General features: G+C 35.3%; 1 protein-coding gene across 2 annotated transcripts in view; it reads left to right on the top strand.

Annotated features, from left to right (window-relative positions):
* The window catches only part of LOC149559340 (putative transport protein YPL264C), a 187,900-nt gene that overhangs the window by 60,753 nt on the left and 107,405 nt on the right, over positions 1-19,742 (top strand). For both annotated transcript variants that reach the window (XM_089833274.1, XM_089833273.1), the window contains exon 5: positions 12,643-12,702. In XM_089833274.1, coding sequence (XP_089689400.1) covers positions 12,643-12,702 — 60 coding nt within the window. The remainder of the gene's footprint in view (positions 1-12,642; positions 12,703-19,742) is intronic.

Below are 19,742 nucleotides of genomic sequence, written 5' to 3'. Positions count from 1 at the left end.
CATTAGGATTATATGTATAGAAGAGCAGGTACGGTCTGTACCATCAGACCTATAGGTTTATCTAGGTTATATTCTTAACATATATCTATGTCATGACTCATTATGATCTTATGATTTCTATTTACTTAAGCTAAAATTTATATTATACACATGTGATGGATTTATCATTTATGTTCCTTGTTATGTATGTTAGATTCTATTTGATGATGTTATAGCTTGTTTAAGTTATATTCAATAAAGGGTGCATGAAATAAGTTTTAACTTTTTAAAAATCTTTGAATTTCACGGGTTTTTAAAATTTGTCGATTCCTAGCTGATTCGATTCTGATTCATGGCCAATTACGATCCAATTCTAATTCTCGTTACTTTGGGACTCTTCATGACACTCTCCACCAATATTTAGAAAAAAGAATGAAACTCATGGAAGCAATATGCCATTTTGTATAACTCAGACCTAGGAGAAAATATTTTTGCCTTTCATAAATAAATTGGATACTTTATCTAAGTTCTGACTTTATTTTTATTTTTATGCTTCTCCATAGAAAACATAATTCCAACAAATCTTAAACCTTCGTTAGTTTTGACAAATAACAAGTTGAACGAACTTCAACAAAGTATACCAAGTATACAAAGGCCTTCAAATATTCAACTATTCTTAGTGGTGGGAATGAGTAAAATTTGATCTCAAATGCAATCCCTCATATTTTAATTTAATAATTCCTTAGGGCCTCTTGATATTTTTTTCCCTTTTTCTCTCTATATAACTCCACAGGTTGGTCTGATTTTGTAGCTCCGATTTTGTAATACCCCGGCCAGGTATCGTCTTCAAATTCTCAAATCAAAATCATAGAATAATGAACAACAAATACTTGCAACTGATTTTATCAAATATTGAACAAATAACCAGCAATTCGTCCAATGTAGCAAATTCCAATAATCTCAAGTTTGTTATTGTATTATACATCAGCAATACAGTAACTATTATTATCCCTAGAAAATCCAATCCTAAAAACATAATTACAGTGAGATTGGAGATGCTAAAACAAGAGATGCAATGAAGTGCAAGTGAGTCACCTCCACTATGATGGGTTTTCGTCCACCGTATTCTGACTTGTGGGTTTTCATCCTCCAAGCGGGCTGAAAGCTGAAGCTTTCAATTGACTCTCCAAGAGAGCTCAATATCCAAATCAAATCCAAGCAAATATCCCAGCATGCTGAAATGAGCTCCTCTTCCCCTTTTTAAACACAATTTGGTGACCTTTCATGTTCCTCTGCTTGACTCTTTATTTTCCAATCCCGTCCTTGTCCTTTTGCTAGTTCGTCTCTTATTGACTCCCCCTTATAATATTAAATTGACTTTAATAACTTTTTATTAAGTCCTCAATAGTCAGTATTAATATAAATAGGGTTGGGCAATTAAATTTCAAATGTCCCAGAAAAGGGGACATTCATAGGGAAGCATGGGTTCTATTTTCCTTGCCACTCCCAGACATAACCTCCTTGACACCATCTATACATGTGAGTACAACTCTCGATGCAGTTCCATTGCTAGGATTTGGTCAACGAAGAGTACCGGTCACCATGATAATGCCATGTGTTGGTATGCCACGGGGAGTTGCACTACTTGTGACAGAGTTAGTGGAGTTGGCAATAGGACCTCCAACAACAGATTAGATAGTAGAAGCTAGAGGAGAGACTATGATCGAGGAGTTGTAAATGGACATAGTTGATTCCTTAGTCACGGGCTTCACTGAATTTCAGCCATGAAGTTTGAAATTCGGCGAATCTCAAAACCCTACTAACAAAATGTTAAAACTTGCCTTATATTCATATAGGTAAATGACGCAGTTTTTTTAAATAAAATATATTTAAAAGAAAATGCATTTTCCACGGTGTTGTCAAGTCTACTGCTGCAAATGTTATTATCTGCGAATATTTTTATCAGTTCTTTGAAATACCAAACAGCCAGTACGAATGCATCTACCACTGACTAGGATGAAGTTTTTTCGAGCCTTTCTTAATGATGAATGATGTAAATTTAGTTGGGAGAAAACCTCATAGTCCAACTGGTCAAAAGAATTAGAAATGCAAATAGCTAGATAAAATCTAAGTTACCAGATTCTCTCCAGCAACTCTCAAAGTCTGGTTCAGTTCTGTACAAAGTCTGGTCCTTGTCACATTCTCTCCAAATTCTCTTGCTGAGCTATGAATTTGCTGCAAATTCTGTCAGAGGAACCCGGGCAGAATTTGCAGCGAATTTTGAAGAATTTTCTGTCTAGACCTGGGCTTAATTTGGTCTTGGACCATTCTTTTTAGATTTTTTAAAGTGTTTTTTTGATCTCTCAACCCTATTGTGACACTAAAAAGACCGAAAGAGATGTTTATATGTCATTTATGCATTTGCGTTTGAAAATGAAAACTTGCTTGTATAGGAAATCCAAATTGACAATAGGTGACATCTAAATTGATGATTATAGAGGGATGTCTTTAAAAAGATATGATATGTTTGAATCCGGGACTTCAAATTTGTATCTCACCTTTTGATATAGCTTGGTTAGAAATGCTCCAACCAATACAAAATAAAAACTTAGATAACTGCTTTTATCTTTTGACAATTCCTTTCATTCTCAAACTGGGCTCATCATATGGAAATACGTTCCATGTATGTGACCAAGCAAGTGTATCAAAGTTGTATGTAGTGCTAAATGATGCAATTAATGTCCTATTGAACTGAAACATAGATTTGGTGGTGTATTTTTCTATGTTCCTTTACTATTAGCAGATTCAATTATAGATTTATTTTTTGTTGCATATATATACATTCATATACATCTTTTAGAAAAAAAATGTTTTTGTATGGATGAACCCAAAACAAATCCGAACCCAAGCCCAAAAAAATTTAGACAACTTTCGAACCCGAATCTTGAACCCGCATTCGTATCGGAATCCGAACTGGCAACTTAGGATAAAATGATTAGAGGATAAGCACACAAATTTTATGCTTTGCGATCAAGAATGGTCAGCTACACTTTATATTAAATGTTGAGATTTAATTTTTAAAATAAAAATATAGATGTGATATTGAAGTGTTTGCTTTCCTTTTCTAAAATAAAAATTAATAATTTTTTATTAAAACATCTAGTTTGTTATTTAATTTGTTTTTATTAATATATTAAAATTTAATATTTTAATTATTTATGTTATATCATATTAAAATAAATAAATTTAATTGTTTTGTATAGTGTTCTTTTTTTGATAGGTCTTATATCATGTTTTTATTTCATTAGTGTTTTATTATATATATCAAAGATTAATTTTTTAATGTTTACACTATAATATATATATTAGTATACAAATCTAATATATTTATTTATATATTAAAATATTTATTTTAAGTTTTAAAACATTATATGTATTGATATTTAAATTCAACATGATATAATTTCATTTTCAAAGATTTATTATTTATTTTTTAAATAAAAATAAAATTAAGATAAGATATAATACCAATTTTTTTCCAAACTTTGGCCTAGTCGAACTTCATCCGAATTTAATTGTTGTCAAAGTTGAATTGGAACTTTGTGACATAGGTTGTGATAGAGGCCGAGAGGGTAGAGATGATTGATGAGCCATTGGGAGGGACATAGATATTGGGAGTACTGCTATGTTGGAAGTGAAGATAACGGTAGTGAATTCTTGGCTCAACAAGTATAACATGACACTGATGGCATTGGTTGAGACTACCATTACCTCCCCACGATGAGCATAGTGGATATCGATGGGGAGAATTCACTTATGAGGGAGATAGATTTTAGGGCAGGAGTGTTTTCCAATGAGACACAATTTAATAGAGCTGGAACAAAAGCATTCGCTCGAGAGAGACACTTTGCCTATTGTATTGTTGACAAAAATTCTTGAAAACGTCCGTATACAAGAGCCTTTGAGGGAGCTCAACTATAGTGGCTTAGAGCAGTATTTGGAGGAGATCGTCATAGGAGCCAGCTGGGTCGTGGCCTCTACTCAGTCACAAGCTGAGGACGCAACAGGTGTATGAATTGTAGCCTCACATGATGTTGTTCACTCCGCCACTAGAGCCTACATCTTCTGGGATGCATTCTTAGCCCCCTCGGTCTTGATTTACTTGTTTTGTCTTGTACAATTGTTTAATTATCATCGTTCCCATTTTGTTGTACATAGTCAAAGACTTCTTTTTTTGGGGGGATGATGTTGTTTGTTAGTTTAACTGAAGGGTAAGCAGTTATGGGTTGCGAAGATTTGCCTTGTACTCCCTCAAGTCTATATATGTACTTCTCTCGGATGAAATATTATGTCATATTGCTATCATGCATTGTAAACTGTTGATGAATTAATACAAAAATAGTGGGTGTTCTATGGCATATCATGTTCTTTTACATTTTTTATTGTTATAATATGCATTTAACTTGTTACCCCATGGGGGCAAACAAGGATAGGCTGGTTTTGTCTAGAGGAGGCAGAGTAATTCTTCACAAGGTAAGGGGAATCTCAAGATGGGGTATGCACATGTATTACTAAAACCGCGAGGGAGAAGTTCCAAGATGGGTATGAATATGTGTTCTAGAAACCTTGAGAGAGCCTACTTGTAGATATTAGAAAGGCTAGTGTTGGTGTTGCACTTAAGATCGACCTGTCAGTGCTTGATATAACCAATAGTCTTATAGAAGCAAAGGAGGCGATTAAGCCATGTTGCGAACCCCACGAGGGATGCTGGCCCATTGCCAACAATCCCCCTCCCAGCGCCACTCCTCGTGGCCTGTGGGATTCAAACTTATGCCCAAGCTTTGATACCAATTGTTAGAAAGGCCAGGGTTGCCATTGCACCAAAACATCGACTTGTCAATGCCCAATACAACCAATAATCTTATAGAAGCACAAGAAGTGATTAAGCTATGTTGCGAACCCCACAAGCGACGCTGGCCCACTGCTAACAGTAGATTGGTTTGCAAGCATCCTAAGGATAAGTGATGCCCCAACCTTCTTAGCACTTGATTTTTGGGAGAGAGCTAAGGAATCAACACTTAAGCATGTCAACTGACAATTGTATTATGTTTCATTCATTTTTGAACTCACTTTAATCATATAGTCATCTATGTTAGTCATTTGGAAATAGGCAGCCTTCTAGTAGGAAACATTATAGAGACTAAGTAAATTGCCATTGGTAAGTGCAATTTAAACCCTAGATGGGAATTTTAGAGTAAAACAAGTAGAGTCTTAATTGGGGGCATCAAATAGAACTAAGGAAACACAGTCCATTGCTTGATAATAATTGCCTTTCAACAAAAGTGCCCTTTGTGCTTTAAAACAAAACCCTAAAGGAATTGGTTGGTAATAGACATGTGCAGTCCAACCCTAGCAGAAGTAAGCTTGGAAAATACTGGGAGTGGGAGGGAGTGAGTCAATATTTTAGCCTTCAATCCAACAAGTTCAAGAGAAATTGATCCAGAGACACAAATTTATCTCGTGGAAACCCTTTAGGGTAAAAACCATGGTACCACTAATAAAAAAGTACTCCAATCTAGTTACATAAGATATCTCCAACCCTCAAAAGAGCACCCACTCCCAGAGGCTGGAACCTTTATGAGCACCAACTAAAAAACACTAGATTTTTACTGAACATGTTTTAGACATACATTTAAGTATCATGTTCACTTAGAAGTTGTTAAGATTATAGCTACAGTCGGGTTGATTTAATCTTAAGATGCAATGTTGATATATATATACCATATATATATAATATTATAATTATACTACATATATATAATATTATAAATATATATAATATTATATATATATGTATATATTATATATAATACATATGTTATATTGTGATTTATATTGTTCATATATATTAACTAATAATGATTAATCATAGAGACATGTCTTCTACTCTTATATTTATAAGAGATTGAGATCTGCATTTGTAACATATCTATAACAATGGCAACATAATTACATTTGTAGAAACGATCCATGTTACTTAACATGGTATCAAAGCTAGGTTGGGATGCAAATGTAAGGAAATAAATAAAGATATATGAGCAGCGATAAAGCATGTAAGTGCAAAGAGCATTTGGAAGTGAAGGCAACAATGGTTTAGAGATAAATATCTACGAGCAACAATTTTGTATGTAAAATTCAAAGATAACAATATATTGCGAACGACTATGTAGTTGAGCGTGAAGAATTAACTGCAAATTTGTACAAGAAGAATTGAAAATAGCAATGATTGTATGTATACACCTAGGATTATAGGGTTATACAATAATGTTTATAAGAATACTATGATACATATTCTCTACAAAGATGATGATGGGCACCATAGGATGATTTTGAAATCCATTTCTCCCTTAAATAATCTGCACACGTACGTGATTTGAATCAAAGGGTTGTACAGAAAGAACCTTGAGGCTTGAGCATGGAGGAAATCAAGGATTTGAGCAAGAGTTGCACGATGCTTAGCGTCAACAAGAAGCTTCTAATGCCGAGTGACTTAGTGGTCTATGCCAAAGGTGCAATACATCCACTTAAATATCTCTCCCAATATATTGTTCCCCCAAATATGTTAGGCATAGTGGACCTAGAAGATAGTGGCTTTGAGGGACGAAGTTAAAACTGAATTGAATGGTAAAGTCCTCTCAAATTGTCGTTTGTAGTAATCCCAACTGGTTATAACTTCGTGAAACACCAAATCTTTCTCAAATTCAATTGTTTGACATTTTTTCAAACACTTTGCAAGCAAACTTTGATACCACTGGAATATCCCTTGCCCAAACTGACTGATTTTAGCTCAAGGAATATTATCAAACACTTTTATGCTGCCTTTCTCTTTTCTGATTTTTTTGTGTTTCAGATTGTTTGATATAGTTTGAATGATGCTAAGAAATTTAGAATGTTTGCAAATGATATTAGAATACCTTTTTCAATGAACTAATATGTAAGTGCAGTTCTTTTTGGTATTTTCAATGCATATACATGGATATTAGAGAGGAATGCATACCTACAGGCAACTGACATTTTTACAAACAATTGGCATACAACTATTATGCTAATCATATATACTGTTAGATGGACATTTCGTCAACAAATGGTATGTAACATATATCTCCTTTATTGAATTCATTCCAACGTGCAATGTTGCTATGAGTTTGCCAAGACAAATGGGCTTACAATAATGACTACAACAATGCCAAATCTGATTCTGAATTATCACTTACAACAACAAAATTATATGCCTAAAATTACAATGCTAACTACTAATAATTGCAAGAGGAACTTGATAATAGTGATGCCCAAGGATGGAGATGAAAGTTGCAACCGGAATTAAGCATAAATGCTGTAGTGCAACATTGTTTACGTGTATTGTAGCAGCCAACAATAAATGTATTCTCCAATTTAAGCACAAATAGAACTCCAGAATGAAGCTCTCGTGAATGCCAAATTCAATGGATATTTCACCAACTCAAATGGTTGCAACATTGAAGAAATGACACTCTCCAATGGCTAATTGGAATCAGAAACCCTTAGTTTCTTCTCCTAAGTTCATATCAAATGCAATTCACAATAATCAGATGCTTGACAATGAAGCTCTTGCCACTATTTATTCTCTTCCTTCACCCTTCTAGAAGGAAATAAAATATTATTTAATTGCACTCCCTAGAAATTTCCCTCTTTTCAAGGCAATAATTATTTGTACTTCTAGAAAAGACACTCTCTAGAAGCTTCTCCCTTCCCAATACAATAATTAGTTATGCTTTTAGAAAATTAAATTAATTAAATATAAAGTCACCTTTTAATTTTTATTTAATGACTTTATAAGAAATTAATTTAATCAATTTCTCCTTATTTCTCCACTTAGTCTTCGGAGAATTTAAAGGCTAAGAACTCTGCGGAGAGGCTACAAAGATGGGGACATTACATTGTTGGAGATGGATATTCTAAAGTGACAACATTTATTGGATCGAGCCATTATACAACATTAGATGCATCGGTTGAGAGATGTAGTTAATTTCATTGTGCGATGACATGGCTCCATGACCTATTGAATTGGCATTATTGAAAGTCTTCGTAATTGTGTTGGGTGGTTTTGTTACAACTTTAATGTTGTGGTTTCAGTTCTCTTTTATGCCTGATGGTGTCAGTTCATTTATGCCCGCTCTCTATTGTGGGGGATGGTTTATGTATGCGATATTGGAGAGACTTCACTTTTGTGGAAGTTCGATGTGCACTTGTTAGTGTGTGTCATCTCAATCAAAATATTTTTGATTGAAACAATAGTAAGGATGTCTTTAGTTGAATGCCCTAATTGCAATGATTAAGGATTATTTGAATATTCAGAGCTAAGCCATATCAAAAACAAGCATGATGCTTATTTGGCACAAAGCTCCCACCCAAGTCAATCAAAACACCAGAGATAGGAAGATAATGCGATGATATAAAGGAACAAAATTTTGAAAGAAATCGCTAGTGACCAAAGGACTAGACATAGAAAGATAAGGCAGTGTTGTAAACAAACACAAATCCGAAAGTGACAAAGTAACAATCAACAAATTCATACAAGTGGCATCGGAAGAGGAGATAAAAGCCATCGTTAAAGAAAAGTACCGCATGACACAACATGGAATATTATATTTCTAACCAATAAAAAAAGGGAATAACATATACCAACAAGGAGAAATTAAATGCCATTGCAGTTTAATATTGAATTGCATTGCAAATTAAACAGAGTCCGCAGGGAGAGGAATAGGAATTGAATTTAATGGAATAGGAATTGAATTTAATGGATTTTGTTATTCAACCACAAGAGTCAATTGTTCTCTTGGACCGAGAGAAGAACACAAAATGCCAATGGAAAATATTTAAAGAAAGGTAAATGGGTGGGGATAAATATGTGGAAAAGGGAAAAATAAATAAATAATGGGAGGAAGAGGGAGATTGAGATTTAGAGGGAGCCCGACATTTTGTTAGAGGAAACCTTAAAAGAGAGGGAGTGGGTAGAGGATATGAGTTAGTCAACCTTTAGTGATTACGACCATATTTATTCAAAGGGAGTAAACCATGTTGAGATAGCTTATCCAATGATCAATAAATTGTAGCAATCAAGAGGACTGAAATTCATGCATATACCTTGCAGTTATATGATTTTATTGGGCCTACCCTTTGTGCACATCATGAGAAAGTGTTGACTTCTAAATGATGTCACTTGTATTTTCAGAAGTTAGTGTAAGGAAATTTGAGTTGTTGTGAGACATTAATGAAGTTTTTAAGAATTCATTTGAACCATCTACGAGTCTCTCTTTGATGAATGAAACTTGACATATGAGTTGTAGAGTCATTCATGTGACACAATCATACTCAATCAAGATATTGATGTATTGTGGACGAGTTTGTGTTCGCTTCTCCTATTAAGCTAAATGAATGTTTGAACCTTCAATAGATAAAAAGAGCAAGTTTGAACTTAGAAAGGAGTTGTCACATTTGATACAAAATTGTTCAACAATATAAGAATAAGTGGAAAATTTACATTGTGGGGGGAATAACAATCAATGTTCCATTCCCACTTTTAAAGGGACGATGTTCCATTCTCAAATAATCTAAGAAGACAACTCTAAATCTTCATGTGTAGATAAGTATTCTTATTTTTCACATTTATCTCTCGCTTATTTGTAATTTCTATACATACTATAAAGGTTATTTGCCTTGATCTTTTCCTTTATGTTTGAGGATTTCTTATAGGAAAAGCAAGGTGGTACTTTACACATGCTATCAGATATTGTGTAGACTCAACCTAATGATAGTAGCTCCAAAGACCCTGATGATCAAAATGGATAAAATGAGGCTCTTGAAGCAAACACCTTTGATGATTAAGATTATGATATTCTTCTACATTAAGAGGGAGTATGACACTTCTTTGAAAGCAATTCAGGAGTATAGAAGATTGATACTTAGAGGGAGTCTAGAAATACATGTGTGTGATTGCATGAGTTTGATGGGCCTACTCTTAAGTGCATCATGAGGAAGTATTGACTTATCATTAGAAAATCAAAATATTGATATCAAATTCAGAGTGAGTTCAATAGGCATCCTTGGGTGAAGAGAGCTTCTGAGGAAGTAACTAGAGGAAGTGACTTCCTAGGATCGATGTTTAGAGGGAGAATTTCGAGGTGCAATCCTTTGTAAATGATATCTTCTCTATGAGGAGAAGTTCTAAGTAAAATTTATTGTAATGTATTCTTCTTTATGAGATAGAATTGAGGTGAAAGCCTCTGTACCACCTTTTGACCTGGTTCATGGTGGTTACTATTTCACATATGATATGTAATGAAAGGTGACGATCTTTCATTGACATGTATAAACAGAAGGTACTCATTGTAAGTGTTATCATGGTTCTTCGGGCCGGATTTTGCTGGACACCTTGATAACCAATTTATCATGGTTCTTCGAGCCAGATTTTGCCGGACACCTGGATAATTAACTCATCATGGCTCTTCGGGCCGGATTTTGCCGGACACCATGAAAATCAATTTGTTATGGTTCTTCGGGCCGGATCTTGCCAGACACCATAACTTAAATCTATCATGGACCACACTTAAGATGGTGTTCAAATCTTGTAGTGTAATTGCTTTAATTCTCTCTTTGTTAAAGAGGGAGTGTTGAGAAATTTAGCTTCATAGTGAATTGAAGCAAATTCCGTATGTAATAAATGTTAATATATATATGTGTGTGTTGATGTATTTATGTTGATATTCGTAAATATGCCATTCTAGGAATATCACATTGAGATGATACATCTCCATATGCTTGAGAGCATATTGTGTTCCATAACAAATCCTCCCTTGCTAAGAGGGAGTGTTAAGATTATAGCTATAGTTGGATTGATTTAATCATAAGATGCAATGTTGATAAATATAATATTATAAATATATATTATGCTATATATAATATTATAAATATATAATGTATTAATATATTATATTATATATGTATAATACATACATATTATATAAAATACATATGTTATATTGTGATTTATATTGTTAATAAATATTAATTAATAATGATTAATCATAGAGAGATGTCTCCTACTCTTATAAGAGATTGAGATCTGCATATGGAACATATCTATAACAATGGCAAAATAATGACATTTGCAGAAACGATACATGTTACTTAACATAAATAAGTGAACCCTGAAACAAATAAGCAACATCAACTTCTGTTCTTCCAGCATCAATGTAGTGAACTAATATCTGATCCTGTTCATTGTGCCTCAAAAAACACACACTAGTGTCCATCCCATCTGCTTCATAGATCACTGTCTTATTTTGAAGACACCATCTTTGTAATAGCTGCTACTGTTCAGATAAAAATCACGCCTTGTTCTTCACCTCAGATCACCAATGCATTTTTACACAGAAAATAAAAACGTTTTATCCGAGACTTCTTCAACCACCCATATGTTTTTTGGCTAATGATCACGCTTCCAAATATCACTGCTTACTTCTCCAAAAACCTTCTCACCCTTTTCACCGTGTTCTGTGTCCTCAGAAGTATATTAAAAATTCTGCTAAAAAACTCACCATTTACCATTTTTGACAGTCATATGATACCACTCATAAATAACTCATTTTTTTAGATTGCTCAACACCACATGTTATTGTCTGCATACACTGTTTTTCAGTCTGTATATCTGTTTTTCAGTCTGCATATGCCATATACATGTTATCGTTCCAGCATGCAGCAATCGTTTTAGTAAAGGCCTGTTCATTTTGCCTGTGACGCCCTACCGGAAGCATCCACTATGCACAAAAAGGTGACCCTGAAAAACATTTTTTCTTGGATTTGAACAAATAATGATCTCATGGCCTGCAAAGACATTTCATATAGCCAGATCTCAGGTTACAGAATTTGCAGCAGTTAATTGCCACCAAATACTGACAACCCAAACAAAGAATTTCTCTGCAACATGGACGGATAAAACTGCAACTAGCAAACAGTTTCATCTGCCAGCTCACGAATAGACAAACTTAACCAAATGTGAGGGTAGCAACCATATGTCATGGACAGAACTGGAGATCAGAAGCAACTCAATCAGATCTGATACATTAATCAGATTGAATTTCAACACTTGTTGATCAAGGGAAAATACCAACATTCTTCACTTGAACACTATTCCACTTTTGGTGTTGGATGCTCTGAGAAGTTGATTATAGGATTTTTAAAGGTCCATTTCTTACAGTTCAGATATGTTGTCATACCAAAAAAATATGCTTTACAGTTTACACAACCCTATTATTTCTTATGCATTAGAACACTAAGGAGCCAACCATAGGGCAGCAGTAGAAGGCCTTGACAGTTGACACATAATTTTAGAAATGTCAAATCACTCATCTCCTTGCATTCAGATTTTAAGTTAGTGTAATAAATACTTTTTCAGTTATTCTTTTGGGTATAATTTAGAGAATGCATTACTAAATGAATATTTTTATTTTTATGTATTCACTATTCACTTTTTCATTTATCAAGTTGGGTATGATGTGCATTTTTGTGCAGTATATACATTTAATTCTGTTATGTTTGGGATTTTGTCCTGTTTCCTTTGTGCAGGCACAGTTTGCAGCTTTCTAGGAATTTTCCTTATTTTCTATCCTGTTCCTCTTCTACAAGGTAAGGCTTTTGTTCCACGAAAGCATTTATTTGTAATAATGTATGTTTTTAATAAGTCTTTTCCTGGATATTTTATGTGCCAAGTCTTACTTTATGCTTATGGATATATATTTTTTTTTCTCTTACATTACGCTTATGTAGCTAAAATACAGTAATAGTTAATGGTTGAAACATTTGTATTTGAAAAAGTCACTTGTTTTTTTCCCTTGAATTGCCGTTTCTGATCTGATTCCGATTCTCGATTCCGATTCTTGTTAGTTTACTAGTAACTGAGATCAGATTTATCAGATAATGATCTAGCTATTGTTAGGAAAAATCAAAAGTGGAAACCATTTTGAAGTGATGTAAGACTTCCATTGTGGTTGAGGCAAGGAGTTTTGTGAGGGTAGTTCATTATTTGAGAAATCTTTTCAAAAATCATATTCCACAATTGTAATGCTTTATATCCCGTACTGGCAACTGATAGGTCCTTTATATGGGGTAGGATTCATCAAAAGACATTAATTAGTTGAAGTAAAATATTAGCAAGCCACTGGTTTTGGCAACTAGTATTTGTAAAGTTTTTATGTGGAAAGGATCTGTTTAGTAGCATTGTTCGCTTTCATGATATGTTATAAATGTTTTTTACATGTTTTTCAATTTCATGCCCAACTGGTTTACTGTGAGATGTCAAGATTTGCAATGCATATATAGTAAAATTCAAAGCTTGAAACAACATAAACATAGATGCTAAAACATCAAATCTTAGAGCATAAAAATGAAACGCACATTGAGCTTTAGGATAACAATGTTTTTTGAGCTAATGCAGAAGGATAAAACTTCAGAAGGGGAAAACCCAGAACAACGGAGATTTATTACAAAAGCGCTTTGGAAATCATTACAAATGTAAAACAAAACTCTTAATATCCCCAGAAATTACTTGGCTAAGAACTATGATATTCTTTTGTTGACTCATAAAAAAATTACAACAATCCAACATCAGTGCTGTATTGATCAATTGGGAAACAAAATTAAATTTCACTTATATATATATATATATCTATTGGTATTTGTAACTATTGTTGTCTATTAGTGTCAAACATTTAGTCATATACTAGGTAGAGTTAGAAGGTCATCATTGCGACCGAGCTACTCTATACAGGTTGAGTCATATAAAAGACTTGTGTATAAACATGTGTATGCCAAGCTTTGTAGGAGCAGAGCAAGTCTTTGGTCGCCAAGTATTTTCATTATAACCTAAGCCTAATGATTGCCGAGCAGTTAGAGCATATTGAAGCCAAGTTACATGGAAGGTGCCGAGCATAGTAAAGACTGAGCGTCAACAACATATACAATGAATGTCGAATAATAGAGACAACAAGTGCCGAGCAACGCAAAATTAACATTCAAGTCAGGAATGATACAAACTTTGATGTAAATCGTTTCAAGCTGACATGGACAAGATATCTAATGTTTGTAGAGGTTGTTACAGAGGTTATTATTTGTTTTATGATGTGGATCGCATATCTCTATGTGCTGTGATCAACCAATCAGATGAAGAGGCAAAATAAGGAAGCATCTAGAAAACTCTATATGGAATCTTTAATCAGAGTAGATCTAAACCTATTTTCATATGATGTGATGAGATGGAATAAAAGCGAGCTATTCGTGCGATCAAAGAGATCAAGCGTGAAAGCGCGAACTTTACGAAGAAGGCAGAATAGTTAAGTTTTGTTATTGTAGAACAGAGGAAGCGACCTTGACAAGCAGTGAAGGATAGTAAAGCTATACCAGATTAGATTGAAGGGAGGAGATCCAAAACCAGCTTTTTCAGAGGAGACCGAGGATTAGGTACTGAATCAATTTTAACAAATTGAGCTAGGGATAATCTCTTAACAGAGTGGTCTTAATAGATCTTTATAAATCTCTTAATCGAGTCCTTACTTTGTTGTAAGTGTAAAATCGTCTCATAGGGTAAGACCTATCAGTCTTACAACCTTTGACAGGGCAAACCCCTCACAGGGTAGATCATCAGATATAGTCAAACATAGTAACCCTAACAGGTTAACTTTACCATTACAGTAGTGAAGATTTGTGGGTGTCATCCCCACCCCAGTTTTACCTTCACCTTAGAGTGTTTCTAGGTAATCAAATCTTTGTGTTTTGAGTTTACATTTCATGCATGTGATTGATAGATTAGATCTACGTGTTACTACAGTTTGAATTTACAAGTTATGTTATGCATGTACTAGATATGAGATGGTAGATATGGTGAATGCACTAAAGTTGTGTTAGAAGAAGAAAAAGGTTTAAAGTGTTACAGATCCTGATTCACCCACCCTCGGCCCCCCTTTCTCAGTATCTTAGTTTCCCATTTAAGACTTCCAACAATATCAACTATTTCAATACAAGTGGCTGCTACTGCTGCTGTAACATCACCCTTAGAGAATGAGCCTCTTGCCACTAAGAAGAATGTGTACTCATACTGCTGTTATATCTGCAAAGACCTCTTTTGTTTTGTTTCACTCTATTCTCCTTAAAATGCCCCAAGCTCATTGTTTACTGCATAGATTAAGTGGATTAATACACATAGACGATGGACAAGAACAACAACAACAATACTCCTTTATTTGCATATGCCAAGAGATTACATTATGCTTCATCAGATAAGATGATTTACAATGAACCCAGACGGGTTATAAATACTTTCCGCCGATTTGGCTTGTGCAACGCGTTGGCCACCTTCCTGTAGATTATACTGCACATCTTTGACAAGATATCCGTGGGAAACTTCAAAGCGTTCCTCAACGATTGGTCTGTATTCAATGCGGAGGACAGACATCTGGCAGCACTTGGCGAATGTATGGAGAGATGTCGCAAGGTAGCGGACAGGATTGTAGCCGAGAGATGTCTAGCGGTTGAGTGGGAGGCTAGAGAGAAGTTAGTAGCGGATTTGGCCAGTCAGCAGTCAGCATGGGCAGTTGAGAGGGCAGCTTTGTTGAGGGATAAGGAAGCGGCTGTGTAGGATAAGGATGCAGCAGAATAGGAGTTGCAGTTAGCCAGGACGTAGGCTATGGATGCCGCGCTTCTTCTGAAGGAGGCCGTAGAGGTTAATTCACAGATTTAGAAGGATCTGCGCATTCAGACAGATCAGGTGTATGAGTTGCGTCCCTAGCAGCACTTTTCTGGGCCACCACCTTCTCTCTAGTATTTCTTTTGTTTGTTGTATGTGGGTTGTCTCCTAATTTTGTTAGTCGTCAGGAGATGACTTTTCTTTTTGGGGGGGATGATGTCAGCTGACTTGATTGTCGTCGGTAATTTTGTACTTTGTAGCCGACATCGTCGGTAAAGATTTTGTAGTCGAAGGGTAGATTGGTGGACCCCTTCGGGAAGATTTGGCGGAAAGTATTTATACCTCGTCTGGGTACATTGTAAATCATCTTATCAGTTCGGATGCTCTGTATGTAATCTGCTGGCATATGTGAATAAAGGAGTACTGTTGTTGCTGTTCGTGTTCATTATCTGTGTGCATTTCTTAATTAATCTATGCGGTAAACACTCACGCCACTACAACATGTAGGATGAATCACTCGATTTTCGAGGATTAAATACTAAATACTGAATCCTCTCTTGAGGATTAAACACTAAATATTTAATTTTCTCTTGAGTAAGTATGCTAAGGATTGCAAGGAAAGGACATCAAGGTGACTCCAGGGTTCCTTCTTAATGTGGATGCTGGTATCACAAAGGGCCTTACACTAGTTCGCTAAGACTTTATCAACTTCCTTTCAAATGTTATGGCTTCACAATGTGAAGTGAAAATGGTTGACTTCAACTTGTGAAATGAAATAAAAATGAACTTAAACTGAAGGATCTCAACTGTTTCTATTTTACTATAGGATGCAAGGGATAATTTAAACTTGTCCTTTGATTTTATCATTTAATTGCAATTTCTAGAGTTGAGAAAAACCAACTTTGAAGGGTGCAAAAGAAATCTAAAACTAAATGTGGGAGATTTTAAGTGTGAGGAAAAGTCTGAAAAATCTGTCTGAGGACCAGGCCTACATACAAGTCTAAGATCAAGAACATTTAAGAGTGCAAAATTAATCCTTGATAGCTACAAACTAGAAAAAATTAAGAATTTTGAAGTCCTGAATTTGGAGGACCCTGCAACTGAGTGAAGGTAAATTGTTTGGATATTTTCTGGTTTTTTCTATAAAAATTGAATCTTATAGGAGTTTTCAGACTTATTTTTGAGCAACATGCACTTACAGCCCCTTTGATTGCTTGTATGTTGTCTTAGATCAATGTGTAATTCAGATTTTTGCTCTTGAAAACATCCTGCAATGAATCATAATACAGATTAGTGGCTTTTCTCGAGTCTGGAAACAGTAAAGTCACAGCCTATTGATTGCTTAGATTTTGATCTTGGACCTTGTACTCGGTTCTGGCTTTTCTTTTCAAACAGCCTTGTCACAGGCTTTGGTATTGCTGGTTTTATTTGCAAAAATAGCAGCCATCTGAGAATTTTCAGGCTTGGAGTATGCAGATCTCTCCCCTTCACAATCTTTTATTTTCACTTGATTGTATTCGAACTCCCTTTGTTTGCAGTGATTGCATATGGCACTTTTGACTTATGATTGTCGCCTCCAATACTGGCCATCTTTGTAATGGTTGTAGCTTCAACTTGTCTTTGGCCTGCACAAGTCTGATAGCCGCTTGTCAGCTCCTCTAATACTTGCTTTCACCTCCTTCCCAAATTGTCCAGGTCTCCTTGTCTTTCTTTGTACTTCAAGCCTTGGTCAACTCCTCCCTTTATATTTTATTTGCTGGTGTTGGCAGGCTATTAAAGAGGTTTTGGCATTGAATCACACCCACACAGCCAATGAGGGATTAAAAGATTTTGCCTCGAAAATCATGTAGTGGTGCCTTTATTTAATTTCCCTTAATATTTTTATTTAATCTCGTTTATATCAACTTGTTTAGGGGCAAATGAGATCCTTATGTATTGCTTTCATCTCATGCATTCTTCCCCAAAAGGGAGATTTGGTGCTTGTAGGGACAACCATGGTCTTTCACTTCATTTAACTCATGCCCTAATTCCAAAAGGGGGAAAATCTATTTGCACAAGTACTGACTCTTGATCACTTTTATCCAAAATCCATGGGGAAAATGGAAGTGTTCAAGGACTATTTAGATTCCCACACTTTACTTTCTCATAGATTTACATTATTCCTCAAGGGGAAAGTCAACTCTCTTAAGGGCAAGGGAGTTTTCATGGTTATAGGACAAGTTGCAGTCCATACTAGCCAAGTGGAAACATAGGTCATTGCACAAGGACAAGGCTGGGTGGATTTTCCTCATCTCATGCCCAAAAAACATTTCTAAGTGTTGAATTAGTATAAAAACCACTTTTATAGGATCAAAGGGATGACAAAGCACAATTTTAGGGTGGAAATGCTATTCTCATAGGGACAAATTGCAACTTGAACCCAATGAACCTTAAACTTTTACACCCTTGTCCACTCATGCAATCCTAATGACTTGATCACCCATCCACTCCTTAACCCTTCGAGATCTGAGATGTCACTTCAACCATGAAAAAACCCAACAATTACACGTGAAAATGTTGGGTCCCATTTGCAATGGGGTGATGGTGTGAAGACCTCACAACACACTCCTTTTTTTTTCAAATTCCACTAACAAGCATAAAACATAACCCTAACATTAGGCAGGGGGTTAGCACAAAGGGATGGTCTAGATTGAATCTCATCACCAGTGTTTGCATTAGGTAGTCACACACATGACAAATAAATGGCCACATTAGGAAACTAGAAAACTAACACAAAGAAGGGGACCCCACATTACCCTTTCAAAAGATAGGAGCATAAAATATTTTGGAAAGTCACCTTCTAAGCTAACATTTAACACTTCCTCTTACCGAGGAAAGTTTTCTTCACAACTCCCAACTTGTCCCTGAAAAAGACATGCTTGCCTCTTGGCAAGGACTTTGTGAGAATATATGCAGCCTGCTCCTGAGTGGATATTTAATCAAGGTCAATGGCCGCTCTTTAAACTCAATCGTGAATGAAGTGGTACTTGATTTCATTATGCTTCGACTTGTCATGAAAGGCTGGATTCTCTATGTGTTTAATCCAACTTTGATTAGTACAGTACATTCTCTGTGAGTTTAATCAAACTTTGATTATCACAGTATATCACTGCAGGCCTTTACTTTTGACAAAATAAAACACTTAGTAGCTTACTTAGCCCAACAACTTCACAATTGACCTAACTAGCTATAATAAACTCAATGACACAGTACTCAAAGCTAGTGACTTTTGTTTCTGGCTAAAATAAGACACAATTGTTGAGCCCAACCCAAAATAACACATTGAGGTGCTTTTCCTGTTTGTAGCACACCCTACCCAGTCTAAGTCTGTATAACAAATCAATCTAACTCTAGCACCCTTGACATTCTTTCAGTCTATAATCCACCATATCTGCTATGTGTCTGAGAATCTATTTTTCGGCAATCTATTGCACTCTCCTAGGCAACACCATGTGCTGATTGAGAGTGTTCACAGAAAAACAAAATTTTGATCTTGTGTTGACCAGGTAAATGAAAGAGCCAATCAGCCGATGATACAATGTAGGATCCACCAACTTTGGCTTAGAAGCACTCAACTTCTTTCAGTAGGTGGTCATGGGTGTAGACATGGGCCTGTATTCCTCCATATGAAATCTCCTCGGAATGTCTGCAACATATTTCACCTTCCCTGGAAAGATGTTCCCATCCACTTGCCAAACTTTGAATCCCAAGAAATAATGCATCTGTTCTATGACCATCTCAGACTCTGAAGCAAGTTCCTTCTTGCAACTAGTTTTTAGCCCAATTCCTCCTGTAATGAACAAGTCACCAACATAAAGTACTAGAATAAGTGGATCATCCCCAACCATTATATAGTAGAGATTAAAATCTGCTTCATTCTTTTTAAAGCCTATCTGCTGCAAGTAAGAATCAATTAACCACTATATAGTAGAGATTAAAATCTGCTTCA

This window comes from Cupressus sempervirens, chromosome 5 (genome assembly GCF_028749045.1).
Source record: "Cupressus sempervirens isolate cs-2001-9-10 chromosome 5, ASM2874904v1, whole genome shotgun sequence".
Lineage (NCBI taxonomy): Eukaryota > Viridiplantae > Streptophyta > Pinopsida > Cupressales > Cupressaceae > Cupressus > Cupressus sempervirens.
The sequence above is the reverse complement of the archived record's forward strand: the minus strand, read 5'-3'. Positions and strand labels throughout refer to the sequence as shown.